Source organism: Pristiophorus japonicus, chromosome 20, assembly GCF_044704955.1.
Source record: "Pristiophorus japonicus isolate sPriJap1 chromosome 20, sPriJap1.hap1, whole genome shotgun sequence".
Lineage (NCBI taxonomy): Eukaryota > Metazoa > Chordata > Chondrichthyes > Pristiophoridae > Pristiophorus > Pristiophorus japonicus.
The window spans coordinates 41,634,274-41,652,680 of record NC_091996.1 but is presented as its reverse complement, the minus strand read 5'-3'; the positions used below and the strand labels follow the sequence as shown (position 1 = coordinate 41,652,680).

General features: G+C 47.6%; 1 protein-coding gene across 1 annotated transcript; it reads right to left on the bottom strand.

The window, feature by feature from the left end:
* Positions 1–9,093: 9,093 nt before the first annotated feature.
* Positions 9,094–14,017, bottom strand: mrps2 (mitochondrial ribosomal protein S2). Its single transcript, XM_070863418.1, has 4 exons — positions 13,962–14,017; positions 13,455–13,628; positions 12,776–12,902; positions 9,094–9,733 (listed from the first exon to the last, which is right to left on the bottom strand). Exons 1-4 carry the CDS (start codon positions 13,978–13,980, stop codon positions 9,193–9,195), a joined length of 861 nt encoding a protein of 286 aa, XP_070719519.1. The 5' UTR covers positions 13,981–14,017; the 3' UTR covers positions 9,094–9,192.
* Between the last annotated feature and the right edge of the window lie 4,390 nt (positions 14,018–18,407).

The window sequence follows — 18,407 nt, the reverse complement described above, 5'->3', positions numbered from 1 at the left end:
AAGAAACATCCTCTTCATTTGCGTGTCAGTTTTTGCTGGGTATTCGAGAACAGCCCCTATTGTGTTGTCGTCTCAACCATTGAACAGAATCACCACTGCATGAGACCCAGTCACTCCTTCCCCCTCCAGCCTTTTCTTTGATTTTGATCTTTCAGAATTCCCTCGATTCTGGAATGGTCCCCGCGGTTTTGAAGGTAGCAAACATAACCCCGCTGCTGAAGAAAGGAGCGAGAGTGAGAACAAGGAACTACAGGCCAGTTAGCCTGACATCAGTAGTAGGAGAATGATAGAATTTATTATCGAGGATGTGGTAACAGGACACTGAGGAAATCAGGTTAACACGGATTTATGAAAGGGAAATTGTGTTTGACAAACCTGAATTTTTTCAGGTTCAATGCCCCTTTAACGGGCTGCACAGGCCACTTAAGCTTCCGCACATGCACACGTTTTCTAATCAAAAGCCGGCTGAACGGGACCTCCAGAGCGCTGTGTAGCAGCACAGCTTAAACAGAATCTTGCTCATAACTAGCAGGGTAGATAAGGGGGAAACCAGTGGATGTGGTGAATTTGGATTTTCAACAAGCATTCAGTAACGTGCCACACAAGAGTTTATTACACAAAATTAAGGCTCATAGGATTGGGGATAATATACGAGCATGGATTGAGGATTGGTTAACGGACAGAAAACATTGAGTAGGAATAAACGAGTTGTTTTCAGGTTGGCAGGCTTTAATTACTGGGGCCCCAGCTATTTACTATCTATAATCAATGATTTGGACGAGTGGACCAAATGTAATATATCTAAGTTTGCTGATGATACAAAGCTCATGTAAGTTGTGAGGAATATACACAGAGCCTTCAAGGGGATATAGACAGGCTAAATGAGTGGGCAGGAACATGGCAAATGGAATATAAAGTGGAGAAATGTGAAGTTATCCACTTTGGTAGGAAAAAAACAGAAGCAGAGTATTTTTTAAATGGAGAGAGATTGGGAAATGTTGGTGTTCAGAGGGACCTGGGTGTTCTTGTACACAAATCTCTGAAAGTTAACATGCAGGTACAGCAAGCAATTAGTAAAGCAAATGGTATGTTTATTACAAGAGGATTTGAGTACAGGTTGGACCTCTCTGGTCCAAAGCCCACGGGACTTCGCACTGAGCCCAGGCTTACCGGTATCTGAGGACAGCGCCCGGGCTCCTGAACACCTCCGCCACGCTCCGGGAGCTTGGGTTGCGAAACTCGGGCCTCACTTACTCTCTCCGTGTAGAAATCTCACAGCCACATTTATTAATTAAGGCACTGGTTTGGTGCTTTTTAAAAATAAAATCCTCCTCTCCCTCAGGCCCAGCTTCGGCGCCTCAGTCCACTGCCTGCCCTGCGCGTTCCTTGCCCCACCATCTCACTGAAGCACAGGAAACCGGGATGTCACACACGCAAAGCGGCAGTTACACACTGATCACCGAGAGCCAGAAAGCGCGGCAATCCGATGCCAAACCATGGATGTTTCTGGACTAGAGAATACCGGACCAGAGAGGTCTAACCTGCATAAGAGTAAAGATGTCTTACTGCAATTATATAGGACTTTAATGAGACCACATCTGGAGTATTGTGGACAGTTTTGGTCTCCTTACCCAAGGAAGGATATACTTGCCATAGAGGGAGTGCAACGAAGGTTCACCAGACTGAATCCTGGGATGGGGGGATTGTCCTATGAGGAGAGATTGAGTAGACTAGGCTTATATTCCCTAGAGTTTAGAAGAATGAGGGGTAATCTCATTGAAACATAGAAAATTCTTAAGGGTTTTGACGGGGTAGATGCTGAGAGGCTGTTTCCCCTGGCTGGAGAGTCTAGAACTAGGGGGCACAGTCTCAGAATAAAGGGTTGGCCATTTAGGACTGAGTTGAGGAGAAACCTCTTCACTCAAAGGGTTGTGAATCTTTGGAATTCTCTACCCCAGAGGGTTGCGGATGCTGAATCATTGAGTATATTAAAGACAGATCACTAGATTTTTGAATATTAAGTGAATCGAGGGATATAGGGAGAGTGTGGGAAGGTGGAGTTGAGGTAGATCAGCTGTGATCATACAGAATGGCAGAGCAGGCTCGAATGGCCTTTGCCTGCTTCTATTTCTTATGTTCTTATTTTACACTCCCAATCTCGCTCACACCTCTTCCACACTGCCTCTCCCTCCTAAACCTCTCCCACACTGTCTATCTCACCCTCACCCCTTACGCATTTCTGTCAGGTCTTTCCTGATTCCATCGTTAGCTGCCTCTATAATCTCCCTGGCCAGTCTATTCCAAACTTCATCACTAACTGAAGTAGTTACATGGAAACCGTCTGTTCACATTCAATGTTCGGTCGTGGTTTGGTTCCAGTATGTGTCAAATAGCTCATTATTTCTCCGTTCAGAATCTTGAATGCAGAACTAAAAAGGCACTAGGGAAATGTGGACACTGCAGAAACAGTTTTTGTTCTATCCAACAACTTGCATTTATACAATACCTTTAACGTAGAAAACTATCTTAAGAAGTGTAATGAAAAATAACCATGACTGATGGGAATCAAATGAAACAGTGGAGGAAGTGATACAAGTGTCAGACTGTACAATTGGAGATGCTCCAGTCATCATCTCTCTGCCCTTTTATCACTTCCTGTTCATCACTTACTCCAAAGTCCCAATTCTTTTCAGGAAATCACCTTTTAACGATCAGGAAGCTTGCATTTTGTTGCGATCTGCTGCCGGGAATCAGTCACCTCAGTTTATGCACCAACAAATGTTCATGTACACTCAAACACCAAGCTCAGCAACAACCCGAGACCGCAACTTCATTTCCAGATTTTAAAAAATTATTAATTTCAGATATTTCTACAAAGAAATCAGCTGCAATATTTTAATTTTTAGCTGAAAATGACAACAGGGATTCTCGGTAACGGATGTAGCGGCAAGAAGCATCATGTTGCTCTCGCTGGCAGGGGGAGCGAGGCCTCATCCTTCAGACTGTTCTCGAGCGTGGCGAGAATGTGCACAGTTGCTGCTGTGCTCTGACATGTCTCTTCAGTGCTCTCTCAGCAGGCAGGGTCGGCAATAAGCAGAGTTTGCTCTTCAGTCTCAAACACGCTCCCACAATAGTTCCACACAGACTGCTTGGAGACCATTGATACATTCTACACAGGACATTGGATAGTGCGGATTCTGAACTGACCAAGCTATGGGAGTGTCTGGGTGGCTCATCACTGGCTCTAACCGCATCAACATACATTTACAACCCAACTGCATCTGAATGCGCTGTTTTAACACACGTATCGACCCGCTCACACCCCCGCTCCCGAAGGTGCCGACTCTCACTGGGTTATAGTTACAGTTACAAAACCCCACTGCCCAGACAGGGGTGTGGCAGTCGGTAAGCATTCAGATCCCAGCAAAGCCCAGTCTAGTTTCAGACATGCACCCTGCAGGAGTCACTGGGTAATGCAGAACAAGATTTCGAGCTGATTTATCCCTGACCCATGGGTGCGGAGAGAGTCTGCCTCAGTGATATTCTGAGCTCACAGACCTCGGGAGCAAACTGGGGCCTCTCCAATACCTCACACTCAAAACCGAGATTTTCAGTTGCAAGTTAGATATCAAAGGCAGGGACTCGTGGCAAGGAAGAGTTTGAAAGCAGCGAGATGCATCTTGTGGGAGGCTGAAGAAGTTGCACTAAAATGATCTCTCACTATCCTCTTTCACAGCCCATGCGTCAGAGATTTCGGAGTGTTAGTGCAAGGACATCCTGGAATAAACCCTGCTCCAGTATCAGCTGGCTCAGCAATGGTGAACAGTACACCAGTGAGTTTAGTGATAATGAACAGTATTGAAACAGCTATCGCCTTGCTCACTTCTAGGCACGTCCTTCAGGCTGCAAGGCTCAGAAGTCAAATCAACAGGAGCCAACCCCAAACCCCAACTCAATCAGTAATATTTATTGTTCAATCACAAGTAACCACAACTCGTTTTGTGCAATTTAAAAAAGATTTGACAAATAATATTATCCAGTGTTGGGGGCAACACAGCCGGAAATCATCCCCAGTGCACTAAACACAAACTAAAGCAAGTTAGCTTCTCGCCACCTTATCTCAGCTCCCACTGTGGCCAGTAAAAAGCAAAATACGGGCGATACTGGAATTGGGAATAAAAACAGAACATGCTGGAAATACTCAGCGGGTCAGACCGTGTCTGTGGGGAGGGCACTGTCGGAGGGGCAGTACTGAGGGAGTGCCGCACTGTCGGAGGGGCAGTACTGAGGGAGTGCCGCACTGTCGGAGGGACAGTACTGAGGGAGCGCCGCACTGTCGGGAGGGACAGTACTGAGGGAGCGCCGCACCGTCGGAGGGGCAGTACTGAGGGAGCGCCGCACTGTCGGAGAGGCAGTACTGAGGGAGCGCCGCACTGTCGGAGGTGCCGTCTTTTGGATGAGACCTTAAGCCGAGGCCCCGTCTGCACACTCATAGTTATAAAAGATCCCAGGGCACTATTCAAAGAGCAGGGGAGCCAATATTTATCCGTCAACCAACATCACTAAAAACAAATTACCAGGTAATTTTTAAAATCTCATTGCTATTATGGGATCTTGTTGTGCCTAAATTGGCTGCCATGTTTCCTACATTACAGCAGTGACTACTCTTCAAAAATACTTCATTGACTGTGAAGCTTGTTGGGATGTCCTGAGATTGTGAAAGGCACTATATAAATGCAAGTCTTTATTTCTTAAAATGAAGATTCCCAGATGCAGTCCTGGGCTGTAGTTTCTGCACACTGATAACATGAGAAATAGGTGGTGTAGGTCATTTGGCCCCTCGAGCCTGCTCCACCATTCAATAAGATCATGGCTGATCTGATCACGGGCTCAGCTCCACTTCCCTGCCCGCTCCCCATAACCCTTCACTCCCTTACTACTCAAAAATATGTCTTATCTACTCCTTGAATATATTCAATGACCCAGCCTCCACAGCTCTCTGGGGCAGAGAATTCCAGATTTACAAATCCTCAGAGAAGAAATTCCTCCTCATCTCAGTTTTAAATGGGCGACCCCTTATTCTGAGACTATGCCCCCCCAGTTCTAGATTCCCCCATGAGGGGAAACATTCTCTCTGCATCTACCTTTTCGAACCTCCTCAGTATCTTATATGTTTCAATAAGATCACCTCTCATTCTTCTACACTCCAATGAGTATAGGCCCAACCTGCTCAACCTTTCTTCATAAGTCTACCCCTTCATCTCAGGAATCAACCTCGTAAACCTTCTCTGAACTGCCCTCCAATGCAAGTATATCCTTCTTTAAATAAGGAGACCAAAACTGTACGCAGTACTCTAGGTGTGGCCTCACCAATACCCTGTACAGTTGTAGCAGGACTTCCCTGCTTTTATAATCTATCTCCCTTGCAATAAAGGCCAACATTCCATTTGCCTCCCTGATTACTTGCTGTACCTGCATACTAACTTTGTGTTTCATGCACAAGGACCCTCGGGTCCCTCTGTTCTGCAGCATTTTGTAATCTCTCGCCATTTAATAATTTGCTTTTTATTTTTCCTGCAAAGTGGATAACCTCACACTTTCCCACATTGTACTCCATCTTCCAAATGTTTGCCCACTCACTGAGCCTGTCTATATCCCTTTCCAGACTATTTTTGTCCTCCTCACAACTTGCTTTCCCACCCACCTTTGTATCATCAGCAAACTTCGCTACATTACACTCGGTCCCTTCATCCAAGTCATTAATATAGATTGTAAATAGTTGAGGTCCCAGCACTGATCCCTGCGGCACCCCACTAGTTACTATTTCCCAACCAGAAAATGAACCATTTATCCCGACTCTGTTTTCTCCCAATGCTAATATATTACCCCCAACCCTGTGAGCTTTTATGTGGCACCTTATCAAATGCCTTTTGGAAATCCAAATACACCACAGCCACTGGTTCCCCCATATCCACTTTGCTCATTATATCCTCAACGAACTCCAGAAAATGTGTCAAACACGATTTCCCTTTCATAAAACCATGCTGACTCTGCCTGACTGTATTATGCTTTTCCAAATGTCCTGCTACTGCTTCCTTAAAAATGGACCCCTTATCCTGAGACTGTGCCCCCTGGTTCTAGACTCTCCAGCCCCGGGGAAAACAACCACTCAGCATCTACCCTGTCAATCCCCCTCAGAATCTTATATGTGTCAATTAGATCATCTCTCATTCTTCTAAACTCCAGAGAGTATCAGCCCAATCTACTCAATTTCACCTCATAGGACAATCCTCTCATCCCAGACTCAATCAGTAAGTAGTACGGACTCCCCAAGTTCCTGCTCCTTGGCCCACGGAACGCTGCATTCGGTTGGTGCAGTTATATGCAGTTAGTTTCAGAATAAGGGGTCGGCCATTTAGGACTGAGATGAGGAGAAGCTTCTTCAGTCAGAGGCTGGTGAATCTCTAGAATTATCTACCCCAGAGGGTTGTGGAGGCTCAGTCTTATTCCATACAGAGATTGACAGATATTTGGATATTAAGGGAATCAAGGGATATAGGGATAGTGCAGGAAAGTGGAGTTGAGGTAGAAGATCAGCCATGATCTCATTGAATGGCCTACTCCTGCTCCTAATTTTTATGTTCTTAGTGTGATTGCATGAGAGGGTACAGAGGAGATTTACAAGGATGTTGCCTGGACTGGAGAATTTTAGCTGAGGAAAGATTGGATTGGCTGGGGTTGTTTTCTTTGGAATAGAGGAGGCTGAGGGGAGACCTTATTGAGGTGTATAAAAATTAAAAGGGGCCGAGATAGTGGATAGGAAGGACCTATTTCCCTTACCAGAGGGGTCAACAATGAAGGGGCATAGATTTAAAGTACCTGTAATTCGTGAGAGGTTTAGAGGGGATTTGAAGGAAAATGTTTTCACCCAGAGTTGGTGGGGGTGTGGAACTCATTGCATGAAAGGGTGGTAGAGGCAGAAACTCTCAATACATTAAAAAGTACTTGGATATGTAACTTACAGGGCTATGGACCGAGAGCTGGAAAGTGGGATTAGGCTGGATTGCTCTTTGTCGGCCGGCACGGACACAATGGATCATAGAAACATAGAAAATAGCAGTAGTAGGCCATTCGGCCCTTCTAGTCTGCACTCCATTCAATATGATCATGGCTGATCCTCTATCTCAACACCATATTCCCGTTTTTTTCCCCATACCCTTTGATGTCTTTTGTATCTAGAAATCTATCTATCTCCCTCTTAAATATATTCAGTGACTTGGTCTCCACAGCCTTCTGTGGTAGAGAATTCTACAGTGAAAACATTTCTCATCTCGGTCCTCAATTTCCTACCCAGTATCCTGAGACTGTGACCTCTTGTTCTAGACTTCCTAACCAGGGGAAACATCCTCCCCGCATCTAGCCTATCCAACCCCGTCAGAATTTTATATGTTTCAATGAGATCCCCTCTCATTCTTCTAAACTCTAGTGAATACAGACCTAGTCGACCCAATCTCTCCTCATACGACAGTCCTGCCATCCCAGGAATCAGTCTGGTGAAACTTCGCTGCACTCCCTCTATATCCTTTCTTAGGTAAGGAGACCAAAACTGCACACAATACTTCAGGTGCGGTCTCACCAAGGCCCTGTATAATAGCTGTAATAAGATATCCTTGCTGCTGTACTCAAATCCACCGTCATGCCTTTTAATGAATCTTCCCAATCTATCATAGCCAATTAATTCCTCATACCTTCGTAGTGTCCTTTGTTTAGGTTTAGGACCCCAGTTAAGGGAGGAGGCTCACGGCATGGACTAGTTGGGCCGAAATGTCCTCCTTCTGTGATAACTGGATCTCGGTGGATGTGGGTGCCACTTTGGGGTCGAGGTCTGAGTTGGGGCCAAAAATCCTGAAGATCAGGAACCAAAAAATAAAGTCTTGTCATGGTGGGGTTTGAAGCAGTGCCATTTGAGGGAGAGGGCACCAAGGTTCCTTTTCTGGGAGAACAGTCAGAGGGTCAGTGGCAGGTTCCGCAGTGGGAGCCATGCCGACCTAACCCTGAAAGACACAGAAAAACAAAGCAAACTAGATTGGTTACATCGACCGTATGGCACAAAAACAGGCCATTCGGCCCAACTGGTCCGTGCCGGTGTTTATGCTCCACACAAGCCTTCTCCCACCCTTCTCCATCTAACCCCATCACCATATCCTTCTATTCACTTCTCCCATATGCGTTTATCCAGCTTCCCCTTAAATGCATCTCTGCTAATCGCCTCAACCACTCCCTGTGGCAGCGAGACCCACATTCTCACCACTCTCTGAGTAAAGATGTTTCTCCTGAATTCCCCATTGGATTTATTAGTGACGATCTTATTTTTTATGACTCCTAGTTTTGGACTCTGTTGTAATTTCCTCGACCCTGAGTTAGACTCAGACAATTTCTTTACTTGTAGCATGTTCTTTATTTCACTTGCGCAAAGGGTAGCAGTCGTTCAATCAACGGATGAGCTGGTCACTCCCCCGAACACAAGATATAGCACATATTTATACACACAAGTAAACAGGCTCCGTGTATTACGTGTAATGAAATTAATGTCATCAGTTAGTTGCAGGAATAAGTCACATTGTTACAAAGTCTCACATGATCTCAGATTACATTAAAAACAATAAATTCTTTACATATCGCAAGGCCACAGGTTTTAGTTCTGCGCTTATCTCTGTCAGCCATAGTTGTCTGATCGCAGTTTCCCTTATCTTAGGTCATCCTGAGTCTGTCTTACAAACTGTCGGCCTTTATCTTCCCCTTTCTGACTTTTGTGTAACTATGCCACAGGATAACACAGCATGTGGTTTCAACTACTGACGCCTTGATTTAATTCTAGTTGCTGACATAAGTTTTGGTTTTTATTTTTTTAATTCTAAGTTGGCCAAGTGTGATATCCCAATCAGGCCTTGCAACTTTATTTCCACAACTTCCCACAAGTGGAAACATTTTCTCTACGTCTACCCTATCGAACCCTTTCCCTCCACCCCCACCCCTTCCAGCTTTCCTCCCAGTGAGAAGCAGCATTCAGAACCATGGACTGCTCACTGCAGACCAATTTAACGTGCATTTTTATTTTTTACAATGGAGACAACCTCCTGTGTTACAAGTTTCTGTAGCTGACGGCATCAATACTTATGCATATTGAGCGCTTCATTTGGTCAATTCTTTCTGGATTCCGTGCAGAAGGTCCATTTGAAGCCTCTTGTCTTTTGCCCGGCGAATGGTCATTTTAAAAAGTTTACAATAGAGTTTAACTGCCGAAGGAGAGTCATCATTTCCCGGAATGGGGTAAGTAATGAGACTCGGATTACAGTTACTGTCCACTATCCCCACCGTTGGAATATTCATCTTGGCAGCATCTCGCACAGCAACGTGCTGGTCAAAGACATTGTTCAAGGTGCTGAGAAAAACAATGAGATCAGGCAGACGCACACCAGTGTCGTACTGGACATGCGCGTTGGTCAGCAGTCCACCCTGCCAGTATCTGGTGTGTGCATACTCCCCGCTCTCCTGCGCAGTGTTCTCTATCAGGTGAGCAAATTGACGGGTGCGACTCACAAACAGAATGATCCCTTTCCGATACGCACAATGAGCGGTGAAGTTCAGCGCCTGCTGAAGGTGAACAACACACTGATCCAAGTCGATGATGTCCTGCTGCAGTCGGCAGCCAAACAGATACGGTTCCATTAGCCTAACAGGGGCAGAAATATTTCCCATTATACTCGTTCCTTTTACAGACACACCTCATGGAGCAGCTTCTCTCCAACTGAGTTCTGACCCGAAACTGTCGAATCACAATCGGTGCCACTCCCCAACCCATCGCAATCGGTGCCACTCCCCAACCCAACCCATCGCAATCGGTGCCACTCCCCAACTCATCGCAATCGGTGACACACTGCAACCCAACGCAATCGGTGCCACTCCCCAACCCAACCCATCGCAATCGGTGCCACTCCCCAACCCATCGCAATCGGTGACACACTGCAACCCAACGCAATCGGTGCCACTCCCCAACCCATCGCAATCGGTGCCACTCCCCAACCCATCGCAATCGGTGCCACTCCGTTGCATATTCCAGGCACCAAATTCTGTGTCTCACAAGTTTCAAACTGTCGGAAACCAACAAGGCAGCAAACGTTTTAAAAGGTGCCCCACAATCAGACCTTTTACATTGTTGACTGTCTCAGTGAGGTCTGGACCAGACAAAACACTGCACATCGACAACCAGTGTGTTCCATCCCTCTCTCGGAGCCAGGCAACATTTGGAGATCAAAGGGCAGACAGCTGTTTCCAGACATCTGCCAAATCCACTCCCGAAGATGCTCGTCAGCACGGGGAAACTCGTTGTTCCACTGCCCCTCCACCAGAGCACCCGCTCCCAGTTATCCAAAAACTATTCCTAGTCAGCGCGACTGCTGAATTAGTTGCAAGACCAGGGCCAGAATCACAGCCCAGTGACCGTGGCCGGGGCCCAGTGACCGTGGCCGGGGCCACAGCCCAGTGAACACAGCCAGAATCAGAGCTCAGAATCACAGGCCAGTGGCCGAGGCCGGGGCTACGGCCCAGTGACCGAGGCCAGAATCACAGCCCAGTGTTAAGGACGTTTCTGTTTAAGTTCACTCATCTAGAAACTCAGGTTGTGCACAGTTGAGTTTTATTGCAATTTGCAAGATAAATAACTCTGCAAATGCTAAACAAAACTAGCAGCTGGCTGGAAAACACAGTATCCCATGGATTCCATACTGAGCACCAAGAATTAGATCCGGGTCTGGGGAATTTGGGAAACCCCTACGTCTCTCTCTGGGACAACATGCATTTCTCGCACCACTTGTTCCCACCATTGGCAGCCGTGATTCAGCTCCCGCGGCCCCACGCTCCGGAATTCTCTTAACAACTCTCCCATCTCCATCATCCTCCTCTAAAGCCTTTCTTAAACCCATAGAAGAATCATAGAAATTTACAGCACGGAAGGTGGCCATTTGGCCCATCGTGTCTGTGCCGGCCAACAAAGAGCTATCCAGCCTAATCCCACTTTCCCTCTTGGTCCGCAACCCTGCAGGTTGCAGCACTTCAAGTGCACATCCAAGTACTTTTTAAATGTGGTGAGGGTTCCTGCCTTTACCGCCCTTTCAGGCAGTGAGTTTCAGACCACTACCACTCTCTGGGTGAAGAAATTTCCCCTCAAATCCCCTCTAAACCTTCTACCAATGACTTTAAATTTATACCCCCTGGTTGTTGACCCCTCTGCTAAGGGAAATAGGCCCTTTCTATCCACTATATCTAGGCCCCTCATAATATTATATACCTCAATGAAGTCTCCCCTCAGCCTCCTGTTCCAAGGAAAACAAACCCAGCCTATCCAATCTGTTCTCATAACTAAGATTTTCCACTCCCGGCAACATCCCCGTAAATCTCCTCTGTACCCTCTCCAGTGCAATCACGTCCTTCCTGTAATGCGGTGACCAGAACTGCACGCAGTACTCCAGCTGTGGCCTAACCAGTACTTGGATGTGCACTTGAAGTGCTGTAACCTGCAGGGTTACGGACCGAGAGCTGGAATGTGGGATTAGGCTGGATAGCCTCTTGTTGACCGGCATGGACACGATGGGCCGAAATGGCCTCCATCCGTGCTGTAAATTTCTATCTATGTATCGATGATGGAGGGATGGTCATTGATGAAGCAGCTGAAGATGGTTGGGCCTAGGACACTGCCCTGAGGAACTCCTGCAGCGATGTCTTGGGACTGAGATTATTGATCTCCAACAACTATCTTCCTTTGTGCTAGGTATGACTCTAGCCAGTGGAGAGTTTTCCCCTGATTCCCATTATAAAATCATAGAATGGTTACAGCATGGAATTTGGCCATTTGGCCCATCGATCCCGTGCCGACTCTCAGCTAGTTCCACTCTCCTGCCCTTTCCCCGTAGCCCTGCATTTTTTCCCCCTTCAGACACTTATCCAACTCCCTTTTGAAAGCCACGATGGAATTTGCCTCCACCACCCTTTCAGGCAGCGCATTCCAGATCCTAACCACTCGCTGTGTAAAACAGTTTTTCTTGTCTCGCCTTTGGTTCTTCTGCCAATCACCTTAAATCTGTGTCCTCTGGTAATCCACCCTTCCGCCAATGGGAACAGTTTCTATCTACTCTGTCCACACCCCTCATGATTTTGAGCACCTCCATCAACTCTCCTCTCAATCTTCTCTGCTCCAAGGAGAACAACAAGGGGGAATAACCTTGAAATTAGAGCCAGGTCGTTCAGGGCTAATGTCAGGAAGCAGTTCTTCACACAAAAGGCAGTGGGGATCTGGAACTCTCTCCCCCAAAAAGACAGTTGATGCTGGGGGTCAAGTGAAAATTTAAAAACTGAGATTGACAGATTTTTGTTAGACAAGGGTATCAAGGGTTACGGAACCAAGGCCAGGAGAAGAATTTAAGATACAGATCAACCCTGATCTAATTGATTGGCGGAACAGGCTTGAGGGGCTGAATGGCCTCCTCCTGTTCCAGTATAAAGGCTCCATTGAACCGCCTTGGGATATTTTTTCAATATAAAAATGTTTTTATATATGCATTTTTGCACATTCCAATCTCCCCTCCCTCCCCAGCCCCAACACACTCCGGCCTCTCCCCTCCCCCCTCTTACCCCCCCACATGTACCGCAACCCCTGGTTGAGCAGCACCGAAGCATTTCCCAGTCTGTGCCAGTGGGTAGGACAATCGTGAACTCTTACCTGTGCCGACAGTCTCTCTTGTGACCATAATGCACCCTGGCATCGAAGAGGTCTTTGAGAGTGAAGAGTTCATGGACGTGGAAGAAGTCTGGATGTTTCAGGGGGTCAGTCAATAGTCCTTCATTCACTAGAACAGTGACACAGTGACACAGCGAACGGTTAATGATCACAATTTACCACCCTCCCGGATCGCCCCGTCCCACCCCCCGGATCGGTCCCTCCCACCAAATTTCAACCTGGTCTGTCCATGTCTCCCTTAAAACCATTGTTGTCGAACCCACCCTCCTGCCCCCGCCAAGTTTCACCCAGAGATATCCTCTCTCAGCCGCTGCACTGCGCAACTCCTAACCCTCGGTGATTTCAACCTCTATCTCTGCTCCCCTTGCCCGCTCTCCTCCGAGTTTACTGCCCTCCAGTCCTCCCTCCATGTAAACTGCCCTATCCATATTCACGATAGTGCAGTGCTCCCTCAGTACTGCCCCTCCGACAGTGCAATGCTCCCTCAGTACTGCATTGGGAAGGTTGACCTGGATTATGGGCTGAAGTGAGGCTGAAAGCTATGACCCATTACTCAGAGGGGAGAGTGCTATACTGAGCCAGGGCTGACACCTGAAGTTTTGGGATCCTTAGCACAAGGTGGAAACACTCAATATTCCGCAGTGATCAGCTCATTGCTGACCTGCTTGCGAAGGCACCAGGGAAGCTGGGAGGGTCCCAGGTGAGGCTGGGAGGGTCCCCGGTGTGGCTGGGAGCGGCCCCACAGCACGTCCGTACAGTTGTCCTTTCGGGCGGTGGCTGGAAACTGGCACCAGTGGGCAGGAGCGGGCAGCGAAACAGCCCAATCGCGGCAGCACTGGGGGTGAAAGAGAGAGAGCAGGGTTAGCAATACCGACAAATGACACAGAAACAGGCCATTCGGACCATCTAGTCCGTGCTGGCCTTTCCCAGCACACGAGCAAACAGGCCCCGTCACATTTACATTTACCGCCCAGCTCACATCATTGAAACAACTTGCACTGATATAACAACAACTTGCATTTATCCCGCGCCTTTAACACAATAAACTCTCCCAGGGCGCTTCACAGGAGCGTCAATCAGACAAAACTGGACTCGAGGTTCTGGCTGCTTTGGGAGATTTGTGTGTATTTTGGGGGTTTTATGGGATTATTTGGGGTTTTTCACTCACCGCTCTGCAGGAGCCGCATTGCAAGAGATCGCCTTAATTTCAACAAACTTTATCAACACGAGTCGGAAGGTCAAAGCAGCATTTCCGGCGCAGCCCTCACTAACATGGCGCTGCGCACTGCCCTCATTAACATGGCGCCGCGCTGCTTCCACTGAAGTCTGGCCAATGTTAGCTTGGCGTGAGCCACTGTCAGCACATCCCCAGATCGACAAGTGAAAGAGAAAAGCTGGAATTTTGACCCAGAATCACTCCAGACATTGACCCTGAATCACCCCAGACATTAACCCTGAATCACCCCAGACACTGACTCTGAATCACCCCAAACATTGACCCCGAATCACCCCAGACATTAACCCTGAATCACCCCAGACACTGACCCTGAATCTCCCCAGACATTGACCCTGAATCACCCTAAACATTGACCCTGAATCACCCCAGGCATTGACCCTGAATCACCACAGACATTGACCCTGAATCACCCCAGACATTGACCCTGAATCACCCCAAACATTGACCCAGAATCACCCCAAACACTGACCCTGAATTACCCCAGATATTGATCCTGTATCACCCCAAACAGTGACCCTGAATCACCCCAAACACTGACCCTGAATTACTCCAAACATTGATCCTGAATTATCCCAGACATTGACCCTGGATCACCCCAGACATTGACCCTGAATCACCCCAGATATTGACGCTGAATTACCCCAAACACTGACCCTGAATTACCCCAGAAATTGACCCTGAATCACGCCAAACACTGACCCTGAATCACCCCAAACATTGACCCTGAATTACCCCAAACATTGATCCTGAATTATCCCAGACATTGACCCTGGATCACCCCAGACATTGACGCAGAATCACGCCAAACACTGACCCTGAATAATCCCAGACATTGACCCTGAATCATCCCAAACATTGACCCTGAATCACCCCAAACACTGACCCTGAATCACCCCAAACATTGACCGTGAATCACCCCAAACACTGACCCAGAATTACCACAAACACTGACCCTGAATCACCCCAGACATTGACACTGAATCAACCTAAACACTGATTCTGAATCACCCCAAACATTGACCCTGAATCACGCCAAACACTGAAGCTGAATTACCCCAAACATTGACCCTGAATCAACCCAAAAATTGACCCTGAATCAACCTAAACACTGATTCTGAATCACCCCAAACATTGACCCTGAATCGCCCCAAACACTGACCCTGAATCACCCCAAACACTGACCCTGAATCTCCCCAGACATTGACCCTGAATCACCCTAAACATTGACCCTGAATCACCCCAAACAGTGACCCTGAATCACGCCAAACACTGAAGCTGAATTACCCCAAACATTGACCCTGAATCAACCCAAAAATTGACCCTGAATCAACCTAAACACTGATTCTGAATCACCCCAAACATTGACCCTGAATCGCCCCAAACACTGACCCTGAATCACCCCAAACACTGACCCTGAATCTCCCCAGACATTGACCCTGAATCACCCTAAACATTGACCCTGAATCACCCCAAACAGTGACCAAGAATCACCCCAGACATTGACCCTGAATCACCCCAAACATTGACCCTGAATCACCTCAAACATTGACCCTGAACCACCCCAAACATTGACCCAGAATCACCCCAAACACTGACCCTGAATTACCCCAGATATTGATCCTGTATCACCCCAAACATTGACCCTGAATCACCCCAAACACTGACCCTGAATCACCCCAGAATGTGACCCTGAATCACCCCAAACACTGAACCCGAATCACCGCAAACACTGACCCTGAATTACCGCAGACATTGACCCTGAATCACCCCAGACATTGACCCTGAATCACCCCAAACACTGATCCTGAATCACCCCAGACATTGACACTGAATCACCCCAGACAGTGAACCTGAATCACCCCAAACACTGACCCTGAATCACCCCAAACATTGACCCTGAATCACCCCAGTTAGTGACCCAGAATCACCCCAAACATTGACCCAGAAACACCCCAAACATTGACCCTGAATCACCCCAGACATTGACCCTGAATCACCCCAGACAGTGAGCCTGAATCACCCCAAACTTTGGCCCAGAATCACCCCAAACACTGATCCTGAATCACCCCAGACATTGACCCTGAATCACCCCAGACAGTGAGCCTGAATCACCCCAAACTTTGGCCCAGAATCATCCCAAACACTGTTCCTGAATTACCCCAGACATTGACCCTGAATCACCCCAGACAGTGACCCTGAATCACCCCAGACATTGACCCTGAATCACCACAAACACTGAACCCGAATCACCCCAAACACTGACCCTGAATCACCCCAGACATTGACCCCGAATCATCCCAAACACTAACCCAGAATTACCCCAAACACTGACCCTGCATCACCCCAGACATTGACCCTGAATCACACCAGACATTGATCCTGAATCACCCCAAACATTGACCCTGAATCATGACCCAGAGATTGTCCCTGAATCACCCCAAACATTGACCCTGAATCACCCCAAACATTGACCCTGAAGCACCCCAGACATTGACCCAGAATCACCCCAGACATTGACCCTGAATCACCCCAGACATTGACCCTGAATCAAACCATGCACTGACCCTGAATCACCCCAATCATTGACCCTGAATCACCCCAAGCATTGACCCTGAATCACCCCAGACATTGACCCTGAATCAGCCCAGACATTGACCCTGAATCACCCCAGACAGTTACCCTGAATCACCCCAAACATTGACCCTGAATCACACGAAACATTGACCCTGAATCACCCCAAACATTGACCAAGAATCACCACAGACATTGACCCTGAATCACCCCAGACAGTGACCCTGAATCACCTCAAACACTGACCCTGAATCACCGCAAACACTGACCCTGAATCACCCCAAACATTGACCCAGAATCACCCCAGACATTGACCCTGAAACGCCCTAGACATTGACCATGAATCACCCAAGACAGTGACCCTGAATCACCCCAAACATTGACCCTGAATCTCCCCAAACACTGACCCTGAATCACCCCAAACAGTGACCCTGAATTACCCCAGACATTGACCCAGAATCACCCCAAACATTGACCCTGAATCACCCCAAACAGTGACCCTGAATTACCCCAGACATTGACCCTGAATCACCCCAAACATTGACCCTGAATCACCCCAGACATTGACCTTAATCACCCCAAACATTGACCCAAAATCACCCAAACACTGACACTGAATTACCCCAGACATTGATCCTGAATCACCCCAGATATTGACCCTGAATCACCCCAAACACTGACCCTGAATTATCCCAGACATTGACCCAGAATCACCCCAAACATTGACCCTGAATCACCCCATACAGTGACGCTGAATCACCCCAAACATTAACCCTGAATCAGCCCAGACATTGACCCCAAATCACCCCAAACAGTGACCCTGAATCACCCCAAACACTGACACTGAATTGTCCCAGACATTGACCCTGAATCACACCAAACAATGACCCTGAATCACCCCAAACATTGACCCTGAATCACCCCAAACACTGACACTGAATCACCCCAAACATTGACCCTGACTCACCCCAAACACCGACCCTGAATCACCCCAAACATTGACTCTGAATCACCCCAAACACTGACCCTGAATCACCCCAAACACTGACCCAGAATCACCCCAGACATTGACCCTGTATCACCCCAGACATTGACCCTGAATCATGGCCCAGAAATTGGCACTGAATCACCCGAGACAATGACCCAGAATCACCCCAAACATTGACCCTGAATCATGGCCCAGAAATTGACCCTGAATTACCCCAGACATTGACCCTGAATTACCCCAGACATTGACCCTGAATTACCGCAGACATTGACCCTGAATCATGGCCCAGACATTGACCTGAATCACCCCAAACACTGACCCAGATTCACCCAAAACATTGACCCAGAATCACCCCAAACATTGACCCTGAATCACCCCAGACATTGACCCTGAATCACCCCAGACAGTGATCCAGAATCACCCCAAACATTGACCCAGAATCACCACAAACATTGACCCTGAATCACCCCAGACATTGACCCTGAATCACCCCAGACTGTGACCCTCAATCACCCCAAACATTGACCCAGAATCACCCCAAACACTGACCCTGAATCACCCCAGACATTGACCCTGAATCATGGCCCAGAAATTGGCACTGAATCACCCGAGACAATGACCCAGAATCACCCCAAACATTGACCCTGAATCATGGCCCAGAAATTGACCCTGAATTACCCCAGACATTGACCCTGAATTACCCCAGACATTGACCCTGAATTACCGCAGACATTGACCCTGAATCATGGCCCAGACATTGACCTGAATCACCCCAAACACTGACCCAGATTCACCCAAAACATTGACCCAGAATCACC